This window comes from Monomorium pharaonis, chromosome 5, assembly GCF_013373865.1.
Source record: "Monomorium pharaonis isolate MP-MQ-018 chromosome 5, ASM1337386v2, whole genome shotgun sequence".
NCBI classification, from domain to species: domain Eukaryota; kingdom Metazoa; phylum Arthropoda; class Insecta; order Hymenoptera; family Formicidae; genus Monomorium; species Monomorium pharaonis.
This window is the reverse complement of record NC_050471.1, coordinates 19,645,673-19,666,544: the sequence shown is the minus strand read 5'-3', so window position 1 is coordinate 19,666,544 and position 20,872 is coordinate 19,645,673. Positions and strand designations below refer to the sequence as shown.

The window sequence follows — 20,872 nt, the reverse complement described above, 5'->3', positions numbered from 1 at the left end:
ATGACGCGTCAAGAAAAAATATAGTCATTCGTGAACAGCACACATAGAACGTATATTTATAAGTCAACACTCTCTATTTACAGTATGTACAATTATCGCGATCTCGGAGCGCGAGACTTAGCGCGCACCGCGATAAGCGAGCAATCGCTCCGGTACGGAGAGCGGGCCGCGAGAACACTCACAAGCAGCGACTGTTGCTTCGGGCTTGGAAAATCGCGACGACTTTTTAAAGCGAGCGGATCTGTTAAGTCCTCCTTAAGATCGGCTGACAAAGGAGGCAGTGGCGAGGAGAAAACAGCCAGCCTTGCCGACCAGCCTCCCCGAAAAACCCGGGAGGGGGCGGACCATGAATCTCAACCGAAAGGGCATGACGCTAGCGCGTGAACACTCGACGGTTTGCCTATGACGGTCGCTCAGCTGATCGGACTGTCACGGCCGTCGTGTTGTTATGCTATGCTCCCCTCGCTACAACGGGGGGTTTAGAGATCATTGACACTAATGTGCGAATGCTCGAGACCGAAAACCAAGAGATTTACAAGAAACTGTACAATATATAACTTTACTCTGAACATCGTCTCTCGATCCCGAACAAAATTCTTGTCTCGTTTTTTTTGCGCCACTGTATATATTTTACATATATTATGTTTTTATTGTATTGTTACAATTTTTTTTTAATTTTAGGTAAATGTTGAAATAAAAACAGAAGAAAGAAAAAAACATAAAGATCCAGATAAAGTAACTGCCATGACGGACATAGATCCACATTATTTTACAGAATTATCCGGTAGACCAGTAGAAGAGAAATTTTCATTGGAGCAATATGTCCGAGATATTCGAGAGATATTGAAAATAAAACTTCTCGTTGGCCAAGAAAGGGACGATCATATTCGCATTGATCAACAATTTGAGCAAGAAACACATCGATTACAGCAAATCCAGGTGTAGCAATAAACACTACCAATATGTTCAGAGCGATTTTAATTCAGATCTTATTCTCTTCAGTTTCTCTTGTAAGAAAAAACGTAATAATATTCATTTTTTTGTATGTATTTAGTTTTTTCACGAGAGGATGTTAAAATTTAGAAAAACATTACCTTATGACTTGTATTAAGCAATAGCTCAAACAAAAGATCTCGTGTAAAAAAACTTTACCGTAAAATGAGGTATTCCTGACACAATTCTAAGATGATTTTTTCTTTACCAAAATTTGATTTGAAGCTTAGTTTTTGAGTTATAAGCCAAAATAGTTAATGAATCACGTGTCGAGTATAGAAGGCAGGCAGGAGCGGCGCGCCACGAGCGTACGCGGGCGCGGCTGACTGTCCGCGTCAGCTGACAAGTGATTACCACCGCGTAAGTCGTTAACTATTGTATATTATAACATAAAATTATGTTTTAAATAAAATTTTGGTAAAAAAGAGTGTCTTAGAAATACATGTTCCTTAAAATCACTGTAATCATCAAAAGTTGTTCCGGATCGACGGTTGCACCGTCGGACGCTGCAACCAACTAATTGTTACACGCGATGTGTATTGCGACGTGGCTCTCCTTCGGGAACCGCCAGGTCCGAAGGGGCTACGCCCAATTAAACGGTAACCTTGATTAATAGCAACCAGTAACGCTTTCTCAACAAGAAAATCGATAACTCACGAAAATGGTATCTTCAATATATCGCTCGAGAATGCTCTCTCCACGATATCGGTAACACGCGAAACGGTATCTTCAGTATATCGCTCGAGAATGCTCTCTCAACGATATCGGTAACTAGCGTAAACGGTATCTTCACAATACTATATATTTTGGGCGCCAGGCGCGAATTCTCGCGCCACACAATAATTAGCGATAATGCGTTAACCAAATAGAAATCGTTACGAATGCCGGTAACTCTTTTACTCGAAGCGATAGAGGGGCGTGGTTCTTAAGTAAACGGGAGATGTGGAGATTTTGGATTGCGGCAGGTCGCAAAATAGAATCGGTACTCAGGTTGTCAAATAACTAATAAAATCAAAATATATTCTTTGGATGATTAGAACGTACGATAACAATGAAAACAATAGACAGTTCTCAAATCATTGGAACGCGATAACTTCACAAATCTGCACGCTGGAGACGAATACAAAAATTTAAGAGTAGTGAAAACGCAGAAACTTTATAAAATCTACTATACGAGGCAAGAGACCGATGAGACTCTCCGCTCGAATAATCACAACTACAATAATTTTTCGGAAACAGTATTCGGGGTAACAATCAACTCTACTATTAACTAAATATGACTGTCGGTGCCGGCTTTGTCCGAGAGGGACGTACTCACTAACCACTATTTGGGGCCAGTCGGTCCAATCTCTCGTGCGGCCACGAGACTCTACTTTTATTTTGAGTTTCTCAAAAGCAAAAGTGAACACAATAACGGTAACGGATTCCGGATTACCGGTAACACGACAAGAAACGGTATCCTTTATCCGGACCCGCACGAGAGTCGACCGCCTTAATCGAATTTTACGCAAATTCCGGGAGGCTGCCGAGTGGTGGCCTTACAACAGAATAAATCCTGGTCCGCCGAAGTCGATAGCAAAAGCTGGTTCTCCAAATTCGATAACCAAGGGGCTCGTCCTCGTCGATACGTATTAGAGCACGGCTTGCCGAACAGTGAGGAGCCCCGGTCCCGCGCTGGTCGGCTCGAGCCGCCGCGCAGGCGCATGCGCGCTTTGATTTTCGATAGGTAGATCCGCACGTGTCGCAGGATCCTCGGTCTATCGCTGCACCGCTTCACCCCTCGAAATCTCCCGTGATCAGCGCGTGTTGGCTTCCACAGGCGAGACCTACCGTTTCGGCTGGTCCGGCTGGCCAGGCCGTGACCGAACCGATTTTGATGGCGGGCGGTTGGCATTGATACGGTCGCTCCCCCGGTCTGCAGCCCGGTGGCGTGCCCTCGGCGTGATCCTTCCAAAGAATTGTCGTGCCGCAACGTGGTATCCCTGCATGATCGGTACCTTCGTAGCTCAGGGGCGGCAACGCGCAGCGGGACCCTTAACACACGACTCGGCGGGGAAACTCCTTGCGAAGCACCTCGTCCACTGTCGATAGCTCGCGACAAAACTCCCACGACGGCTGCTCCTCCTCCGTCTGATACATCCGTGAAATGAGCGGGAGTATCCCGTTTGGACACGTAACGATTGGACACCGCTCGATTGGACACGCACGATTGGACACGCACGATTGGACACCACACGATTGGACACCGCACGATTGGACACCGCATTATTGGACACCGCATTATTGGACACCGCACGATTGGACACCGCATTATTAGACACTGCACGATTGGACACCGCACGATTGGACACCGCATGATTGGACACCGCATTATTGGACACCGCACGATTGGACACCGCATTATTGGACACCGCATTATTGGACACCGCATTATTGGACACCGTACAATTGGACACACACACACATTTACGTGTGTGTATGCAGATTTCTAATACAGTTTGCATGGGTTAGCGACTTGGACGGGGTGGGTGCGGGAGGGGGGGCCGAAGGCCCCCCTTGCACCCCCCCGTGTGTGTGTGTGTGTGTGCGTGCGTGCGAGCATTTTCTGCACCACATAGGTTTGAAACTTTCCACGCAAAACGAGATGCTCCTAAAAATACGTATATAGATATTTAAAATTCAATTTTTTTCTGGCAAATCGAAGCTTTTTTCTGCCAGATATTTCTAAGGTTAGATAATCTGTCATATGATATATAAATGTTATTCACTAGAAGACTGCGGTGTCCAATAATGCGGTGTCCAATCGTGCGGTGTCCAATCGTGCGGTGTCCAATAATGCGGTGTCCAATAATGCGGTGTCCAATCGTGCGGTGTCCAATAATGCGGTGTCCAATCGTGCGGTGTCCAATAATGCGGTGTCCAATCGTGCGGTTTCCAATCGTGCGGTGTCTAATCGTGTGGTGTCCAATCGTGCGGTGTCCAATCGAGCCGTGTCCAATCGTGCGTGTCCAATCGTGCGTGTCCAATCGAGCGGTGTCCAATCGTTACGTGTCCAAAAGGAGGTCACCCGAAAAATAAAACAGTAAAGTCGTTTCCCTCTCGCCTCGGCGAGGAGTAGTTCTAGACCGACCCCTTCGGTCGGACTTACGCCCTTGTGACAAGCGCGGCTGGACGCGCCACGTCACAGTATTTATGCCGTGAATGTTGCATAAAAGAGAGAGAGAGAGAGAGAGAAAGGGTGAGGGAAAGGCGTTTATACACACGCACGCATACACTCTCTCTCTGGGTGAGTATCTGTGTTGACGTGTATCGTTGCTGCCCCCTATTTTTTGGCTTTTCTCTTCTGCCCTTCAGGGTCTTTTTTCCCAGAAAATCTGTCGAAGGCTCTCTTGTTCGACTTGGTCCCGCCGACGTGAGTACCTCCCCTGTGCTACCGAATCAGGATCGTCGGTCGCGGCTTCGGGGCCTGCGCCGGCGCGTACGGCGATCGCGTCGACCCCGAATCCACGATCGACTTCCGCCGTCCCCACCGTCGCGCCCTCGGCGCGCGTCGCCGGTGCCGCGACTGGCCGAGGGGCCATTTCCAAGCGGCATTCTCGTGCGGACGTGTGACCTGCCCTCCGCGCGGTAAGTTTCGTTCGCCCTGGGCCCCTTCGCCTCTGCCATGTTAACTGCCAGTCTCTTCTCCCTTACTTTGCAGAATTTTCTAATTTTTTTTCCCGTAACACCTACGACTTAATTGCGCTGTCCGAAACATGGCTCAAGCCTCACGTTCCGGATTCTTTCGTTAGTCTACACGACTATCGCATTGTCCGGCTGAATAGGGAGGGGAGGGAAGGGGACGGTGTTGGCCTGTATGTGCGTCGCGGGCTCCGGGCTCAAATTCTCGCTGCATCGCCGAATCTCTATTCTTGGCCGAAATACATGCTCCTTTCTATTTCCGTCGAAAGCAGTTGGTCTTTTCTTCTGTGTGTCGTCTATCGTCCTCCCAAGCTGGGCTACCTCTCTCTTTTCCAATCTAACTTCTAGCGTTTTCATCCTTCCTTCTCTGCCATCATCATTGGCGATTTTAATATAGACCTCAATCGAAAATCATACGATTCCGATGCCTTCCTAGATTTCAGCACCGGTAATCACCTCTACATCGCCCCTTTCTCCAACACATACCGTACAGCTACCTCTTCCTCTTGCATTGATCACTGCCTGGTCAGTGACCGCGCCCTCGTTAAGTCCTACTCCCAACAGCCCATGCCCTTCCTCTTTTCTCATGATATTATAGAGATCATTTTAGACCTGTATGCCCATCGCATGCCTCCCCGACTCATCACTGTGCAGGATTACTGTGCACTCTTTCAACCTTGAGTCGTTCCTCGATTCCTTAGCATCGCTCGATTGGGCTGCTATCCATTGTTCCTCCTCTCTCGATGAGAAAGTAGCTCTGCTGTCTACGTACCTTCTTGACACTCGAAATCTCCATGCGCCGATACGCTCCTTCTCGGCCAGGCGGCCACCAGCCTCTTGGCTCGACGCAACCATCCGAGCACTTATGCGCAGCAGAGACGCTTTGCGTAAACCTCTTCTCCGTCATCCATCCCAAGCAAACCGCGAAGCTTTTGTTACCTTGCGAAATGAGATGAGCCAACTCATAGCCTCAGCTAAGAGCGGCTATCTCTCGTCGCGTCTCAGTACACGGTCCTCCGCTGCTCGCTTTTGGGCTGAGCTGCGCTCCCTGGGCCTTACGAGGCGCAAATCAACTAACCTCCTACCCGACTTCTCCTCTGATGACCTCAACAACTACTTCTCCACAGCGTATCTCCTCGCCGGAACACCTATCATTCCTGATTCCTCCAGTTCTCTTCCCCTCTTGCCACTCCCCACTCTTTCCGATTCCGAGACCTTCTAACTTTGCACACATCATTGCTGACACTCTACGTAGAGCACTTATGAAATGTCCCTCAAACTCTGCCGGCATCAGCCGCCGTCTTCTCAGGACAGCCTCCCTATCACCTTTCCCACTCATCCTCGATCTCCGCAACTCATCCATTCAGACTTCTACCTTCCCCTCCTCCTGGAAATGTTCCTATGTTATCCCGCTACCTAAAGTCAAAATCCCTCGTCCTTGTCAGATTTCCATCCTATTTTTCTCCTATGTTTCCTCTCCAAAGTTCTCGAACGTATTGTCCACGAGCAGCTCTCGTCCCGTCTATCCCTTCACTATCCGCTTGACCCCTACCAGACCGGCTTCCGACAGTGCAACAGCACTCAAATCGCGCTTATCAGGCTCATGGACGATGCCAGATTGGCTGTGGATCGTAGGATAGTCACTTTCCTCATCAGGTTTGACTTTTCCAAGGCTTTCGACTCCGTGCACCATGATCTCCGGCTACAAAAATTATCCAGGTACCACCTATCCGATGCCGCCTTACGCTGGTTCAAATCTTACATCTCAGGCAGATCCCAGCGTGTGCGCGTGACGGACGACCTATCCTCGTGGAGGCCGATCCTTGCTGGCGTTCCCTTTGGCCCGCTCCTCTTCGCCATTTTCATCGACGACATACAGCACTCTATCTCCCACTGCCGCCATTTCCTGTACGCGGACGATTTACAGATATACATCCATTTTTACCCTCGCGACCTTGAAATTGCTCTCGGTTGGATTCGCGAGGACATCGCGTCACTGGAGCGATGGTCGACTCGCAACGGCCTTGCGCTCAACGCTAATAAAACTAAAGCACTTTTCGTTGGCAGCACTCGCTACATTAGAACGCTACGCGAGGACAGCCGCGTCAGCTTGAGCATCAACGGTACACCTATTGACTTCGTCGACCAAGCGACAAACCTCGGCATTCGAATTTCCAGCAATCTCAGCTGAGTTAACCAGGTCAAGGCTATGTCCTGCAGGGTCACCGGTGCTCTATGGCGTCTAAAATGGCATAAAAACTGCCTCTCAACAACGTTGCGCATGCGACTGGTAACCTCGTTGATCTTCCCGTTATTCGATTACTGCTCAGCCGTCTTCACTGATCTGACCGGTCAGCAACGGCTCAAGCTAACGCGGTTAATGAATGCGTGCGTGCGATTTATGTTTAACTTGCGTCGAGACGATCACGTCTCCCATAGATATAATTCCCTTGGATGGCTGCCCGCCGATGATCGAAGAGCTCTTCTAACCGGCTGCCTGCTCTTTTCCATTCTTCAATCAGGCTCCCCCCCTTACCTGGCGCGAGATTTCCACCCTTGCGTTCCATTGCGACCCACCTCCCGCGCTTCGCCTCACGACCTCACACTCCCACTCTGTAGAACGGCTACGTACCAACAGTCCTTCTGCTATTACGCTTTTTCTCTCTGGAACTCCCTTCCGGTGGCCATCCGCACCTCCAATTCTCTACCCTCTTTCCGTCGCGAGTTTTTCCGTTATCTGATTCGGGATCGACTGTCGGGTGTGCCCTAGATTTGCGCTCCCCCCTCGGCCTATAGCACGTGCCTCAGCACCGCATTTCGTTACTCGTATTCTACCACATTGTTAGCCCATTCGTTTTTCTTGTATCTATTGTATTTAGTATTACTATAATTTCTTTTTCTCTGTCTTCTTTTAGCTACTCACTGTTATTTTTCATATTTTTTACATTATTTTTATTCTTAAGTTATCTTTATTTGTATTCTTATTCGTATTTTTTTCTTTTTTTCTCCTCATCTCGTTTAGTTCTAAGTATCTGTAAGCTTCTCGAATTACTCACCTCTAGCACTAAGATACTGTACTCCCATATCGGCTATTGTTAACTTTGTATGCTAATCTAATCGTTCTTAGAGGGCTTGCCCTAGAACGAAAATAAAAGTTTTGTCAGTCTCTCTCTCTCTCTCTCTCTCTCTCTCTCTCTCTCTCTCTCTCTCTCTCTCTCTTAATCGCCATCAGGACGTTGGATTCATTGTCTTCGTTTCGGCGAGGGCTCTTCAGTCATCTGCGGGGGGATGGCGCGTCGGTCCGGCTCTAATTTCGTTTAATCATCCGGTTAATCATTGTAGCTGGAGAACTTTTACTATTCGCGAACTCTCTCACTCAATTTTTATTCCTATTTTTATTTTTGTTGTTATTTTATACATCGCCTATAACTTTCGTTATTAATGCATATACATTAAAATAATTTCACATATTTATCTTTAATTTTGTAATACTCGAAAATCTGTTTTATTCTCAATTTAGTTTTATCCTCGATTTTTCGTACATAGTATCTTTTCGGCATTCGTAATTATGTACATAGTATTCTCCTCTGCACTCTTACTCTTAATTCTGTAAACTCTCATATTCCATTCTTTAGTAATGTATCTAGTATTGTATTTTCACTCTTGCGCTCTTTACTGTATTCTCTCTTAACGTTCTTAGAGGGCCTGCCCTAGAACGATAATAAACGCTTTGTCTGTCTGTCTGTCCCCCCCCCCTCTCTCTCTCTCTCTCTCTCTCTCTCTCTCTCTCTCTCTCTCTCTCTCTCTCTCTCTCTCTCTCTCTCTCTTTTACGCACACACTAAGGCCTGGTCTACAGTACATGGAGTAAGCAAGAAGTAAGAAGTATGAGTAAGGTAATTTCCTTCTGCGCTGTGATTGACCGAGCGTTAAGAAACGCAGGAGTAGAAGACGAAATGAAAATAATTTATTTCGCTTACGCCCTTACGCCAGCTTTCTTACACTGGATTAACCGTTTTACGGTTAGTCTTACTTCTTACTCCATGCTTACTCCAGCTATTGTAGACCAGGCCTAATGGCACACTCACCTGCTCACTCACCTTGTAGCAGCGTAGCCAATCTTTATGCTTATGGTTAGAGACGGTTGTTAGAGATGCGTGACACGTCCAAACTTTCTCGCTTTTGCTAATTACTCGATTAATATAATACAAATTACGCGTTTACTGTTTATTCACTCATTACCGATTCACTGTTTCTAAAAATTACTTTAAAAGAAATGCGAATGCAAATAACATGACTCGACACGAAGCGACGGACCGCAAAAACTGCACGTCTATGAGGGTTATGTTTATAAAGTGCTGCGATTGGGACCAACAATGCCGGTGCCGTAAACAGAGGAGCGAGCGCGCCGGCGACATGGTAGGAGTCGCTGTCGCGACTATTGCCGTCTGCGGCGCCGCATCCTTGGCTGCGTGGCGCGTGATTGACGCGAGCGGCGAGATCAGACGATCGGCTAAAACTTTCGCATTGCGAATGCAGTAGAAAACATGAAACGTATGACGTACTTAAAGAAATTAATTATTTTTTATAATTAATAATTATTTTTAATTATAATAAATAATTATTATTTTAAAAAGTATGTGTTATACGTTATTACGTTTTCGAAACTATTGCAGTCACGATGCAAAAGTTTCAGTCAATCGCAAGAATAATGTAATTAATAAAATACATTTGAGAAAATTTATTTTTATTTTGCTTATAAAAAATGTTCCATCGAAATGTATTAGTCGCTCTGAAAAGAGTGGATTGGTTAAAAAAAAAATTTTTAAGCAGATGCTCAAAATGTCCGCCATCCATCCTAACGCAAGCTCTTATGCGTTTTAATAAATTTCTTTCGACATTCTTCGTCGATATCTCAAACAGCAAATCGTAATCTTGTCTCTAGATTTTCGATATCTTCGGGAAGCGTTTTATAAAGTACTTCTTTACAATATCCCTATAAGAAGAAGTCCAGAGGGTTAAAATCCGGATATTTTGCGGGCCAATGTATCAGGCCGTACCGGCCTATCCAGCGTCCGAGAAAATGCTCGTTTAAGTAATTCGTAACAATCCTGGCGTTATGTGGCCCAGCACCGTCTTGTTGAAAGATAATCTCGTTTCTTTCAAATAATGGCACATTTTCTAGGAAATCTTGAAAATTTTCTGTTGAAAAATCGACATAGGTTTTTCCAGGTTAAAATGTCTGGGAGAATAACTGGACCAAGTATTTCAGTGTCCCTTATTCCAGCCCACACATTAAGTTTCCAACGAATTTGAAAATTTTGGAGTCGCGTGACTCAGGGATTTTCTTCATTCCAAAAGTGCATATTATGCACAATAAAAATTTGTTCTTGCGTGAATAGCAATTTATCGCTGAATATTACACGAGAGGAATATTTAGGATCTCGATCGACGTTTCGCAGAAAATTTTCGCAGAACGTTCGTCTTGCAGGGTAATCTGCTGGTCGTAAATGTTGCATGCATGTATAATGAAATGCGTGCAACTTTTCTTCTTTTAATAATCTTTGTACGGTTAACCAAGATAAGTTGTGTTCTCGAGTAACTACCCGAATGCTCGTTTCGGTATTATCCTCGAAAGCACGTAACACTTTCTCCGTGTTCCGTACATTTCTAATGTCGCGATTTCTCCCAGTGTCGTGTTTGTTCGATAGGACACTGCCAATATCGTGAAATCTTTAAGCTGCTGTATGTATGACGTAACCGGATGGATGTCTTCGGTGTAGAAACAGTTCGATGTATCTTCTTGCAGCAGGGTACTGCTGCCCATGACACTCGCCAAGTGCCATCATCTTGTCGTAGTATTTTTGACTTGTATACGCTGTCATATCTTCCTCGCCCTTATTGATAATTGCAGGCTTATTAATTGCAGCATCGATCGTGCGTCTAATTTATACGATCTTCGTGGATAGTCGATGCCCCCTCCTCACTCCCGCGACGAATCGCGATTCGTCATAACGCGCGCCACACGCATGACTTTGGCCTTCACCTTGGAATTAAATTTGAAAGTTATTTGAAGGTCAACTTAATTTTTTAAAATGAAATTCTTTACTTTTCATTACATATTCTTGTAGATCTCAAGAGCTTTCCAAAATACTATAAATACAAGTGTTTTGCTCGACTACTTTTTAAGTTATAGGACTTGAAAGTTACAGTACCACCGGCATTAGCATTACCCAAGGTGTACCACGTGGAGGTTGCTCGATCGTATTACAACTCTTGTGTATGTGTGTATGTGCGTATGTATGTGCGTGCGTGCGTGCGTGCGTGCGTGCGTGCATGTGTGTGTGCGCGCGCGCGCGATCGATCGCGCTTATGTATTGGTGTGGATACCTAAAAATAAAAAAGTATTTTATTGTTGGTGTTCGAAAACGCGTCCCCCTTTTTGAATATATAATCGCAATCTTTCGTCAACATTGTTACGAACTCTTTCAAGCATAGCTAATGTTATTCTCTGAAATACGTTACGAATGTGTTCTTGCATATTTTGAACAGTCGTTCAGTCTTATACACTTCTTCTTTAACATATCCCCAGAGAAAAAAATCTAATAGTGTTGTCAGGAGATCTTGGGGACCATTCATGAGTTTGACTAAGCTAATCCATTTATTTCCGAATACATTATTTAGATAATTCCTGATTGCGTGTTCTGTGATCTGGCACTCCATCTTGCATAAACCACATTCGAGCACATGTGTGAAGAGGAACATCTTCTAAAAGAATCAGTAATTGATTTTGCAAAAAATTCATATAACTTTGCCCCTCATTAAGATTATCTTGAAAAAAATATGGACCAATAATCTCCTATTATACCTCCCTACACGTTAACAGACCATTGCCTTTGCAGTTCTTCACTCCGTTGCCAATGTAGATTTCATTGAGAATAATAGTGGCAGTTATGTGTATTGACGCCTCCATTGTTACTATCTATCGTTCATCGATCTCAACAAATTCTCCAAATACCGATATTTCGGCTGTTGCAAAGATTCCGAGTACACGTACACGTTCTTCGAATACACGTAATTTTGGTTTTATCGCAATTGGACGGGCCGCAAATGATCGCGCGTATAGTAGCAGGCAGCATCGCGCCATGCTTGCGCCTCTCTCCATCATCCCCCATTAATTGTAACTTATCATCGTAATTCGTAACGCATATCGTCAATGGTTGTCGCACGAATCTCATGTTTTCGGAATCTGACTATATGACGAAATCAAACATCCTATTTATAGGTGGGCGAGTGCAGCATACTCTCTATGTATAAAAGAGTGTGTGTCGTGTGTATGGATACAGCGTACGGAGAAAGCGCAAAGAAAGAAAATAAACTCATCGCAGCGCGTATCAATGGCCGCGCAAAGAAATAAGATAAGCTCGTCGTAGCGTGTATCGATGGCCGCGCGGGCGTAATGCTGTACCGTGTAATGGCTGGGCATGATTGCTATGCTTATCAATGTTCGCGCGTGACGCTGCGGCTTATCGCTGTGCGTACTAATTGATCCTGTTGAAGACGACTGCTAAATGAATATATAAATTAACGTAAATTAATATATGTAAATTAATACATGTAAATTAATATACGTAATGTTTTTTATTGTATAATAACACAGGCACACAAAAAAGTAGTTGGTTCGACGAACTAAACTAGTCAATCCTTATGTATTTTGACCCGCTAAATCCGAATCCAAGGTCAGAATTGCAAAGTTAGCTCGCATTTACAAATCTCAAAAAAAATTTTTTCTTATAATGTTGGTCCGGCGGACCAGACTAGTCTATCCTTATGTATTTTGACCCACTGAATCCAAATCCAAAGTCAGAATTTCTGCATTGGGTCATTTTTTTCTAACTTCAAAAAACACCTTGTAAAAGCATTTTGGATCACAAATGTATAATCCGGAACGTGCAGGCTTACGTAACCACATTACTCAGTGAAAATTCAATATGTATGACGTTTGAGCTTCTGTGAATAGCGTAGAAAATTTATTCCCTTTTTCTATTATATCTCTTTTATTCTCAAAGGTTCTGTGCAATGGCTTTCTCTTACGTTTCTTTTTTTTCACAGAGACATCACATTTGAGCGTCCAGCAGAAATCAGGCATCATATTCACATTCCACTTGCCTTGCTATACTTCATCTCCTTGATGTCGTGATGAAATCTTTTTCCCTGTTCTTCACTATAATGACCTAGATTTTCTGGGAAGTAGTCGATATGAGAATCTAAGAAATGCAACTTAAGATTTATTAGGCAACCCAGTTTTCTATAGTTTTCCATCATTTTTGCTTACCCTTTCTCTGCAATCTTGACTTTTGTGGTTTCCTAAAAAATTTTCTCTAGGTAATGTGGTTACGCAAGCCTGCACGTTCCGGATTATACATTTGTGATCCAAACTGCTTTTACAAGGTGTTTTTTGACGTTAGGGAAAAATGAGCCAATTCAGCAATTCTGACCTTGAATTTGGATTCAGTGGTCATGGTCAAAATACATAAAGATAGACTATTCTGATTCGCCGGACCAACATTATAAAAAAAATTTTTTTTCAAGTTAGAAAAAAATAAGCCAATTCAGAAATTCTGATCTTGGATTTGAATTCAGCGGCTCAAAATATATATAAGGATAGATTAGTCTGGTCTGCCGAACCAACATTAAAACAAATTTTTTTTTTGAGATTATAAAATGCGAGCTAACTTTGCAATTCTGACCTTGGATTCGGATTCAGCAGGTCAAAATACATAAAGATTGACTAGTCTAGTGCGCCGGACCATTTTTTGTGTGTGCCTGTGTAATTAATATACGTAATGTTTTTTTATTGTGTAATAATTAATATATGTATTACTACATGCATTTACTCTTAATATGTATTTTTTTATGTAGAGCCAACATAAAGAGTCAGCAACAACTCAACGTTTTATTCACGTTTTTAACGTTTTAACAATCTTTTAACGTACGTTCACGTTTGTGTCACGTTCGTTTCATGTTCGTTTACGTACCCTTCACGTTCGTTTCACGTTCGCTCACGTACTTTTCACGTTTGTTCACATATCTTTCACGGTTGTTTCACGTTTGTTCACGTACTTTTCATGTTCGTTCATGTACCTTTCACGTTCGTGTCATATTCGTTCACGTACTTTTCACGTTCGTTCACGTACTTTTCACGTTCGTTCACGTACCTTTCACGTTCATTCACGTCCCAGCAAACACAGAACATGTTGTAATATTGCTATGATGTTGCTACAATGTTATAACATTGCCGCAATGTTGCTGCTATGTTCTGTGTTTGCTGGGGTACCTTTTATATTTTTTTCAGATTCGTTTCACGTTCTTTTACGTTCTTTTACATTCGTTTTAACATTCTTACGTATAACCGCTTTTTACTTACATATGCATAACCGTTTCTTCTTATGCTTAACATGTCTTATATATCTTTTCTGTTTATATTCTATTTAGTTTTGAGCATGTTTAAAGGCTTACAAAGCTATAATCGGTATAGCAAGTCTTTCTCCTAGTTATCACTCGTTAACTTCACGGGACTATTTATAGATATGTAAAAATCGCGCGTCGCCCAATATCTTACGCGTCGTTCAGTATCAAACATGTCTTATACTGTTATATCTCTCCGATATACTCGAATTGTGCATTGAGCAGTTAGAATTTGTGCCGAAACCTATTCTGTTACGCGTGTGTGACAACTTTATCGAACACGTGTGGAACAAGCTTCCACACGAATATATAAGGGCTAATTCGGAGGTCCGAAGAAATCGCCATTGCTACAAGCATTACAGTCTACTGTGCCAACGGACGCACATCGACAAACCCGCGCCGTTGATCAAGAATTGTGCCAAATGCCATCTGTCGCAATAAAAAGCGGCTGTGGTCATCTGTTGAATTGTGCGATAAACGCTCTTCTTTTTGAGTTACATATTTCCGGTTACCAGTTTAGCGGTCCGGATACTCGGCTGAAAAAGCGATTGGCCAAAGGCGACCGAGGTATAAATCCGCTCGACGCGGCGTGTCGCAAACACATTGCGCACTCCCAGAGCAACGAGCTCGCCGACAGACAAGCGGCGGACAGATTACTCGCGGACAAAACGCTAAAACGAGTAATCGTGAGAGATTCGCCTTTCGGGAAAAGAGCAGCCGCTGCTGCTGTCTGGGCAGCCATGAAAGTCAAGATGAAGATCGGTATGGGTATGAAGAAGAAGAATTAAACGAAAAAAAGTAGACTTTAAGCTGTAAAACGAGGCGGTGCATTTTACCGATTTTTCCAATATTGGGTGCGCTCGGATCCTTGATTGGTGGAGCAAAAATGGTAAACAACAACAAAGCTGCGCGACGTCAACTCGAGGCTTATATCTCGCTCCGTACAAACACGGACGAGAACTCTATCTCGACCCGTACAAACATGAAAAAGCTGTACAGAAGAAAGAAAAACATCAAAGAAACATTAACATTGCCTACGAGTGCGACGACGAACGTACAATTATCAGTTGGTAACAATGCGTTACAACGAGTGGCGCGCGTCGAAACGAAAATGGTATCGTAAATTTGGACGATGCGGCGGGCCCTGGTACTTACTGAGTAGTGTACGCAAGGAGAAGAAACTGCATTGCTTATTTCGACAGTTTCTACAATTTTCGACTAGAGAACTAATACGATACTTTGGGGACGAAGTGACAACAATCGAATATAATCGAACGTCCTATTAAACCTACGATCAGAGCATCTACGACTTTGTCTGCAGTTTCTCCGACGCGTGCGAATTTAAAAAGCTAGGCTAGTACCGCAAAGACTCAGTATTTCACCATATCACTGACATTTACGCTAAGCAGCAAGAAGTTAGTTCTCGCGGCACTATTCTCCGGCTATAGATTTGAGCGACGATGACTACGAGCTTGGTCTAGCGATTTTTGAAATTTATAACACGATACCAAATGTGAATGCTTCGAACAATACGTTTTACTTGGACGAAGACAACACGGAGATTATGATTCCCGAGGGACCGTACGAACTGCGAGCTATAAACAAGTTTTTGAAATGGGCAATTTCGCGAAAACGTCCGCAACACGACGGAATCCGTTCCGGTGAAAAAATCGATGACGTCACGCGTGGAGACAACGACGATGAGTATCCGATAACGCTTCATGCTAATTACAATACAATGAGATGCGAGATCAAATGCGCCTACAGAATACATTTTGGTAAACCCAACAACATAGCACTGCTTAACATGTTGGAGTTCTGCGAGGATTACAGACGCGTGGTGATCAACGTGATGATCAATGCTCGTCACGAGCTGATTTTAATACGCGCGCGTAACGATAACAATAGTCTGATGGAAAGTTCAGAGTTGGAACCCGTAATTGATATATTCAAGATATAATGGCGCATGCCTCACGTTCTGCTGAACGAGATACATAAGTTGTCGATGCTACGTACTTTGAAAAGCGGACGTTACCTGAGCATGGCTTTTCGCTCATGGGATCTGTACGAGTTTCCGCTATTGCAGCAAACAACTAAGCATTCGTGGGCTATCAAGACCACTACTCAGTTCCGCGATATAGAGAAACCGCGATAGGTCATTTTTGCTCTGCAGACAGGTCGAAAGAACGTTATGTCCGATGACCCAGGCCGATTCGATCATTGCAAATTGACAAAGTGAAGCTGTATTTGAACTCGGAATGTTATCCGTACGACGATATGAACTTTGATTTCGATAAAAATGGGCGATTTTGTATAACATGTTCTGCAAGGGCTATTATGAACACGAGTATCTCGAGAGTAAGTCTCACCATTTCGACTTTTCTACTTAATGGTTTGTTCGTGATCATCGATTACTCTCGGCAGAACGAATCGGTCAAGAGCGCAACCGTGGACGTGCGCATAGAATTTGAATTCAAAGAGAATGTGCCGACGAATACCATCGCATACTGCCTAATTATACACGATCGCGTGGTTCAGTACAACATTAACAAACAACGTTAACAAACGTGCGCAAAATCACCTAACACTGTTGTCTTGCTATACATTAAAGGAGAGAGGGTAGAAATGAGACGATATATAACTCTACGACGCATCGAAGTCAATCGTAGTCTTCTCAAAAAACAATAGTCATGTCTGTACCAAAGTTCGTAGACCTGCAAGATTTCATCGTTGGAAGAAGTTATGTTGTGAAGGAAATTACTTCTCTCAAGGATGGATTGGAACTCATCAACTATGTTTCTGAATGCTTCACACTATGATATAGTCTCACCAAGGCGGAGAGACATCAGGCGATGTGGTTGAATAAGAATCATCACGGATTATCATGGAAGGATGGAATGGTTCCACACATCAGAACTAGGAGTTTTATTGCCTGAATTTGTGCAGTGATGCAGCGAACAAAAATCGGTCTAACGTATCCATTTTATGAATGGTATTTAATTGTTAATTCACGCTTTTCGTCACATTAAATAGACCGTAATTTTTATTAATTAATTTAAAATCTTTAATTACAAAGTAATATCGTAATGCAACTAAAAAAATATTAATTATTATATATCGGCATCTTTCAATAGTATATATTATGATAAGTTATAATACTTAGACAATATTAAGCTTTGTTATCAAGGTCAAGGAAATAGAACTTCAGTGGCGCTAACTTTAGTGACGATCGATATATAGAACTATAATAAAATTTACGAAAATTTACCTGGACTCTAGGCAGGTACTAATTAAAATATTCTATATGTTTCTTGCAAGTTAACGTTGACAATTACTAAACAAAATGTGCCTAGCAAATATACGCGAACTAAATCCTTTATAGCGCTTGACTAAGAAAAATAAACTGGAAAAACTGGCTAAGCGCTAGACCCAAACTAGTTTATCACGGTCAAATTTCCACACGGATATTAGGTAAATTCAGGCGATTTCGAGAAATAGGCGAATAATCGCTTTCTGCAGATGATGTAATAATTGTAATAATTGTAAACACAATTTGTCACTTTATTTATAAATAATATTGAAATAGTATACATGTTTCTTTGTAAAATTTTTATTTGAGAATATTTGACTAATAATTCTACAATTTGATACTGTAATGGTTTTTAGTAAATAATTACAAAATTAATTTTTGAAATGTAATCAGCAATAATTGTACAGAGATGATACACACAAATACTACAATTGTGCAGAAATTTATTTTAAGCATCGATTTTTTAAAGATTGCTACATGTTACATAAATTTAGAATTAATTATTTTAAGAATTAGATTTACAATTATGACATAAATATCCTACATTACATTTAGAAATTAAAATGCTAAAATTTTTCTGCATGCATTCCTATCTGGGTAATGATCTGCAATCAGACCACACTATCTGTTAACAAATAAGTCTACAACTTTTATGGTCTCTTAGCAAGACAATTACGTGTCAATTTTCTTTGATATCTAATAACATTAAAATCTCTTCTTATAGTGACAGCTTTCTTACAAATTTTTTTCGTATTAGTAATAGCAATAAAAAATAATCAGTTTAGTTAAAATAGTTTATATATGCGTAAAAAGTGCATTATTCGATATGATTAATCATTTAAGTAAATATTACATATTTTTACATAAATTTATTTATTTTACTTGTTTTGCAAAAGGTTCATTGCCAGAGATATATAAATGGCTTTGATGAATTTCTATCAAAAACTCATGAAAAAAGTATGCTTATGCTGGAAAAAGCAGAATGGGAAAACAAATTAACTGAAGAAATTAACGCACAAAAGAATGAGCTCGCGAAACAATTTGGTCAAAGCAGATTAGATGTTTATGTCTGGGAGGAAAACTGGAGACTGGTAAAAATGTGCCAAATGTTCCTTTATCGAATATCACCTGTTGCTTGGAAGGTCAAGTACGACTGGCCCCAACGGTCCGAGTCACCAAGGAGTACCATTCTTGTCGACACTCCATCGACAGATTTATTTAGTAGATATAGAACATTAAATGAGAGCACATCCTTGGAAAACTTAATAGGTAAAATATAAGGACACGACACTTGCCACTTAATACTTTGTAAAATTTTTCTTAATTTGCGAATAACCGTTTGTTTTAGAACTATTCGAGCAGGACGTCGTTGATACCGACCCGAGCGAGCTATACTTTGAGGATCCATTCGACATGATCCGCATTTTCCGAACGATGGAGACTCAGAATTTAAATGCACTCATACATCTCGAGTCGCTCGCTGCACCGATGGCAGATATGACTATGACTATCACTATAGCCGAAGCGCAGATCAAACGAGAGATCAGTGAGATCATTTCAACGATCAACGATTTGGAAGTCCGTATCAGTTCAAGTTTGACTAGACCAAATAAATTATAATTCATTAAGTTAGGTATTTAATTATATACATGGTGATAATAATGCAAATTCATTGCAATCCGGACACGTATAGAGAAACTTCAATTTTTCGTGCAGACTGAGGCGCAACATAAAAAGTCAAATAAAGTTGGCTTTTTGGGTACAAATACCCAAAATCAGAAAAGCTGAATTCGAATGCGTAACCTCAGTCTACACGGAAAATTGAAGCTTCTCTATACGTGTCCACCATGTTCAGTCCGCCATTTTGAATCTATCAATAGTGACTAATGTTTTCTAGCTTTTTCGAATCATCTTTAAAGAAGTAGAAATGTGTCTCTCTACATGGCCGCCATATTTGATCCGCTATTTTAAATTTGTGTTAACCCTAATCCTACACACTATCAAATAATTTTATATCTTACACAAGGGATGAAATACACCTCACCCTTTTTAAATGGTTGTGTTACGTCTGGCAGACTCCACGATTTCCCTTTGTCAGAAAAACAAATAATTTACAAAAGAAATTCCGTTTCAACGGTCTCCGATAATTTTTTATGCGTCTAGGATTAGTCTGTTAGAAACGTAATGACAAATATGGATGGACGAAACGACCAAGTTGATAATTCCGACTCCTTTTGAATATTGAGTCAACAAATAATAAATTCTGAAGAGAGAAATTCAAAAACAAACATGGGATCCAAGCAAAGTTTCACGTTTCCTCACAAAAAATTGAGCAATAAAGTATCTAAACATAAGCATAAAATAAATAACCGTTTCCTCCATCTGCAAACCATACCGTAGCACGTCTAACACGATAGAAAAAAAAAATTATTTATCTCTTAAACCCAAAGGGAAGATAACCTACGCGATAGGTCGGATCCCTTCGATAAAATTGAAAGAATGTGGGAGGAAACAGAGAAACTTTCGACAGATTACTCAACGTATGATTGGGCAAAGAGGAAAAACTATTTCTCCAATAAGAAAACTTAGAATTCACTCACCACACAATCCTGAAAAAGAGTCCTACCAGTTAGAATATTTAAACCACTTACATCTGGATCCTCTCTCTGTAAGACTATATATATATAATACCAAATCTTGAAGAAAATCAGTCAGTAATAATCAGTTAGTTGAGAGTAGTTAGTTGTGAGTTCAGTTACGTTTAGAGTTTTTAGTCAGTTCAGTTAATGAGAGAGTTAGTTAGTTAGTAATCATGTAGAATCAGTGCGCAAGTAAACTTTAGTGCCGTTCCATCCGGTCAAAAAATCCCTTCGATTCCAACGAATTTATTCAAGAACCAGTAAGTCCTACAATCACAATTTCTTTCTTTGTTTTACGTTACTCATCTACTCCCTTCCGTTTTAATTCTTTAAGACCCTCCTATTATTTATAAATAATTCCCTCACACTCACACGAACCTGAGGCTCCCGTGTGCGAATCTCAAGTTCACACACACTTACACGAACCTGAGGCTCCCGTGTGCGAATCTCAGGATATCCCGTCACCATACCACAACCCTGAGGAACCCTTGTGTGATCCTCAGATATCCCGACACCATGCCACAATCTCGAGGAACCCCCGTGTGATCCTCGAAACGTCCCGCTTCTCCTGTTTCTCTTACTTATTCCTAGATCAGTTCTCTAAAACCCGAAGATGTTCCACCGCCACTCTCTCCTACGTTATTCTTTATCCTCTTACAATTTCAAGCATTTCTGTTTTCTCCATGTAACCATTTAATAAACCCTTCGTCTATTTCTTTGCTTCGCGTTTACCGTTAATACTATAGAATAAAAAAAATCTCTTGTTTCCTTTTCTCCGCCCAC

The 20,872-nt window shown here is 42.0% G+C and overlaps 1 protein-coding gene across 1 annotated transcript in view; it reads left to right on the top strand.

Annotated features, from left to right (window-relative positions):
- LOC105832592 (cilia- and flagella-associated protein 100) overlaps positions 1–20,872 on the top strand; it is a 106,425-nt gene that overhangs the window by 21,934 nt on the left and 63,619 nt on the right. The window contains exons 3-5 of the mRNA XM_012673688.3: positions 682–939; positions 18,347–18,719; positions 18,799–19,028. Of these exons, the coding sequence (XP_012529142.1) occupies positions 682–939; positions 18,347–18,719; positions 18,799–19,028 (861 nt within the window). The remainder of the gene's footprint in view (positions 1–681; positions 940–18,346; positions 18,720–18,798; positions 19,029–20,872) is intronic.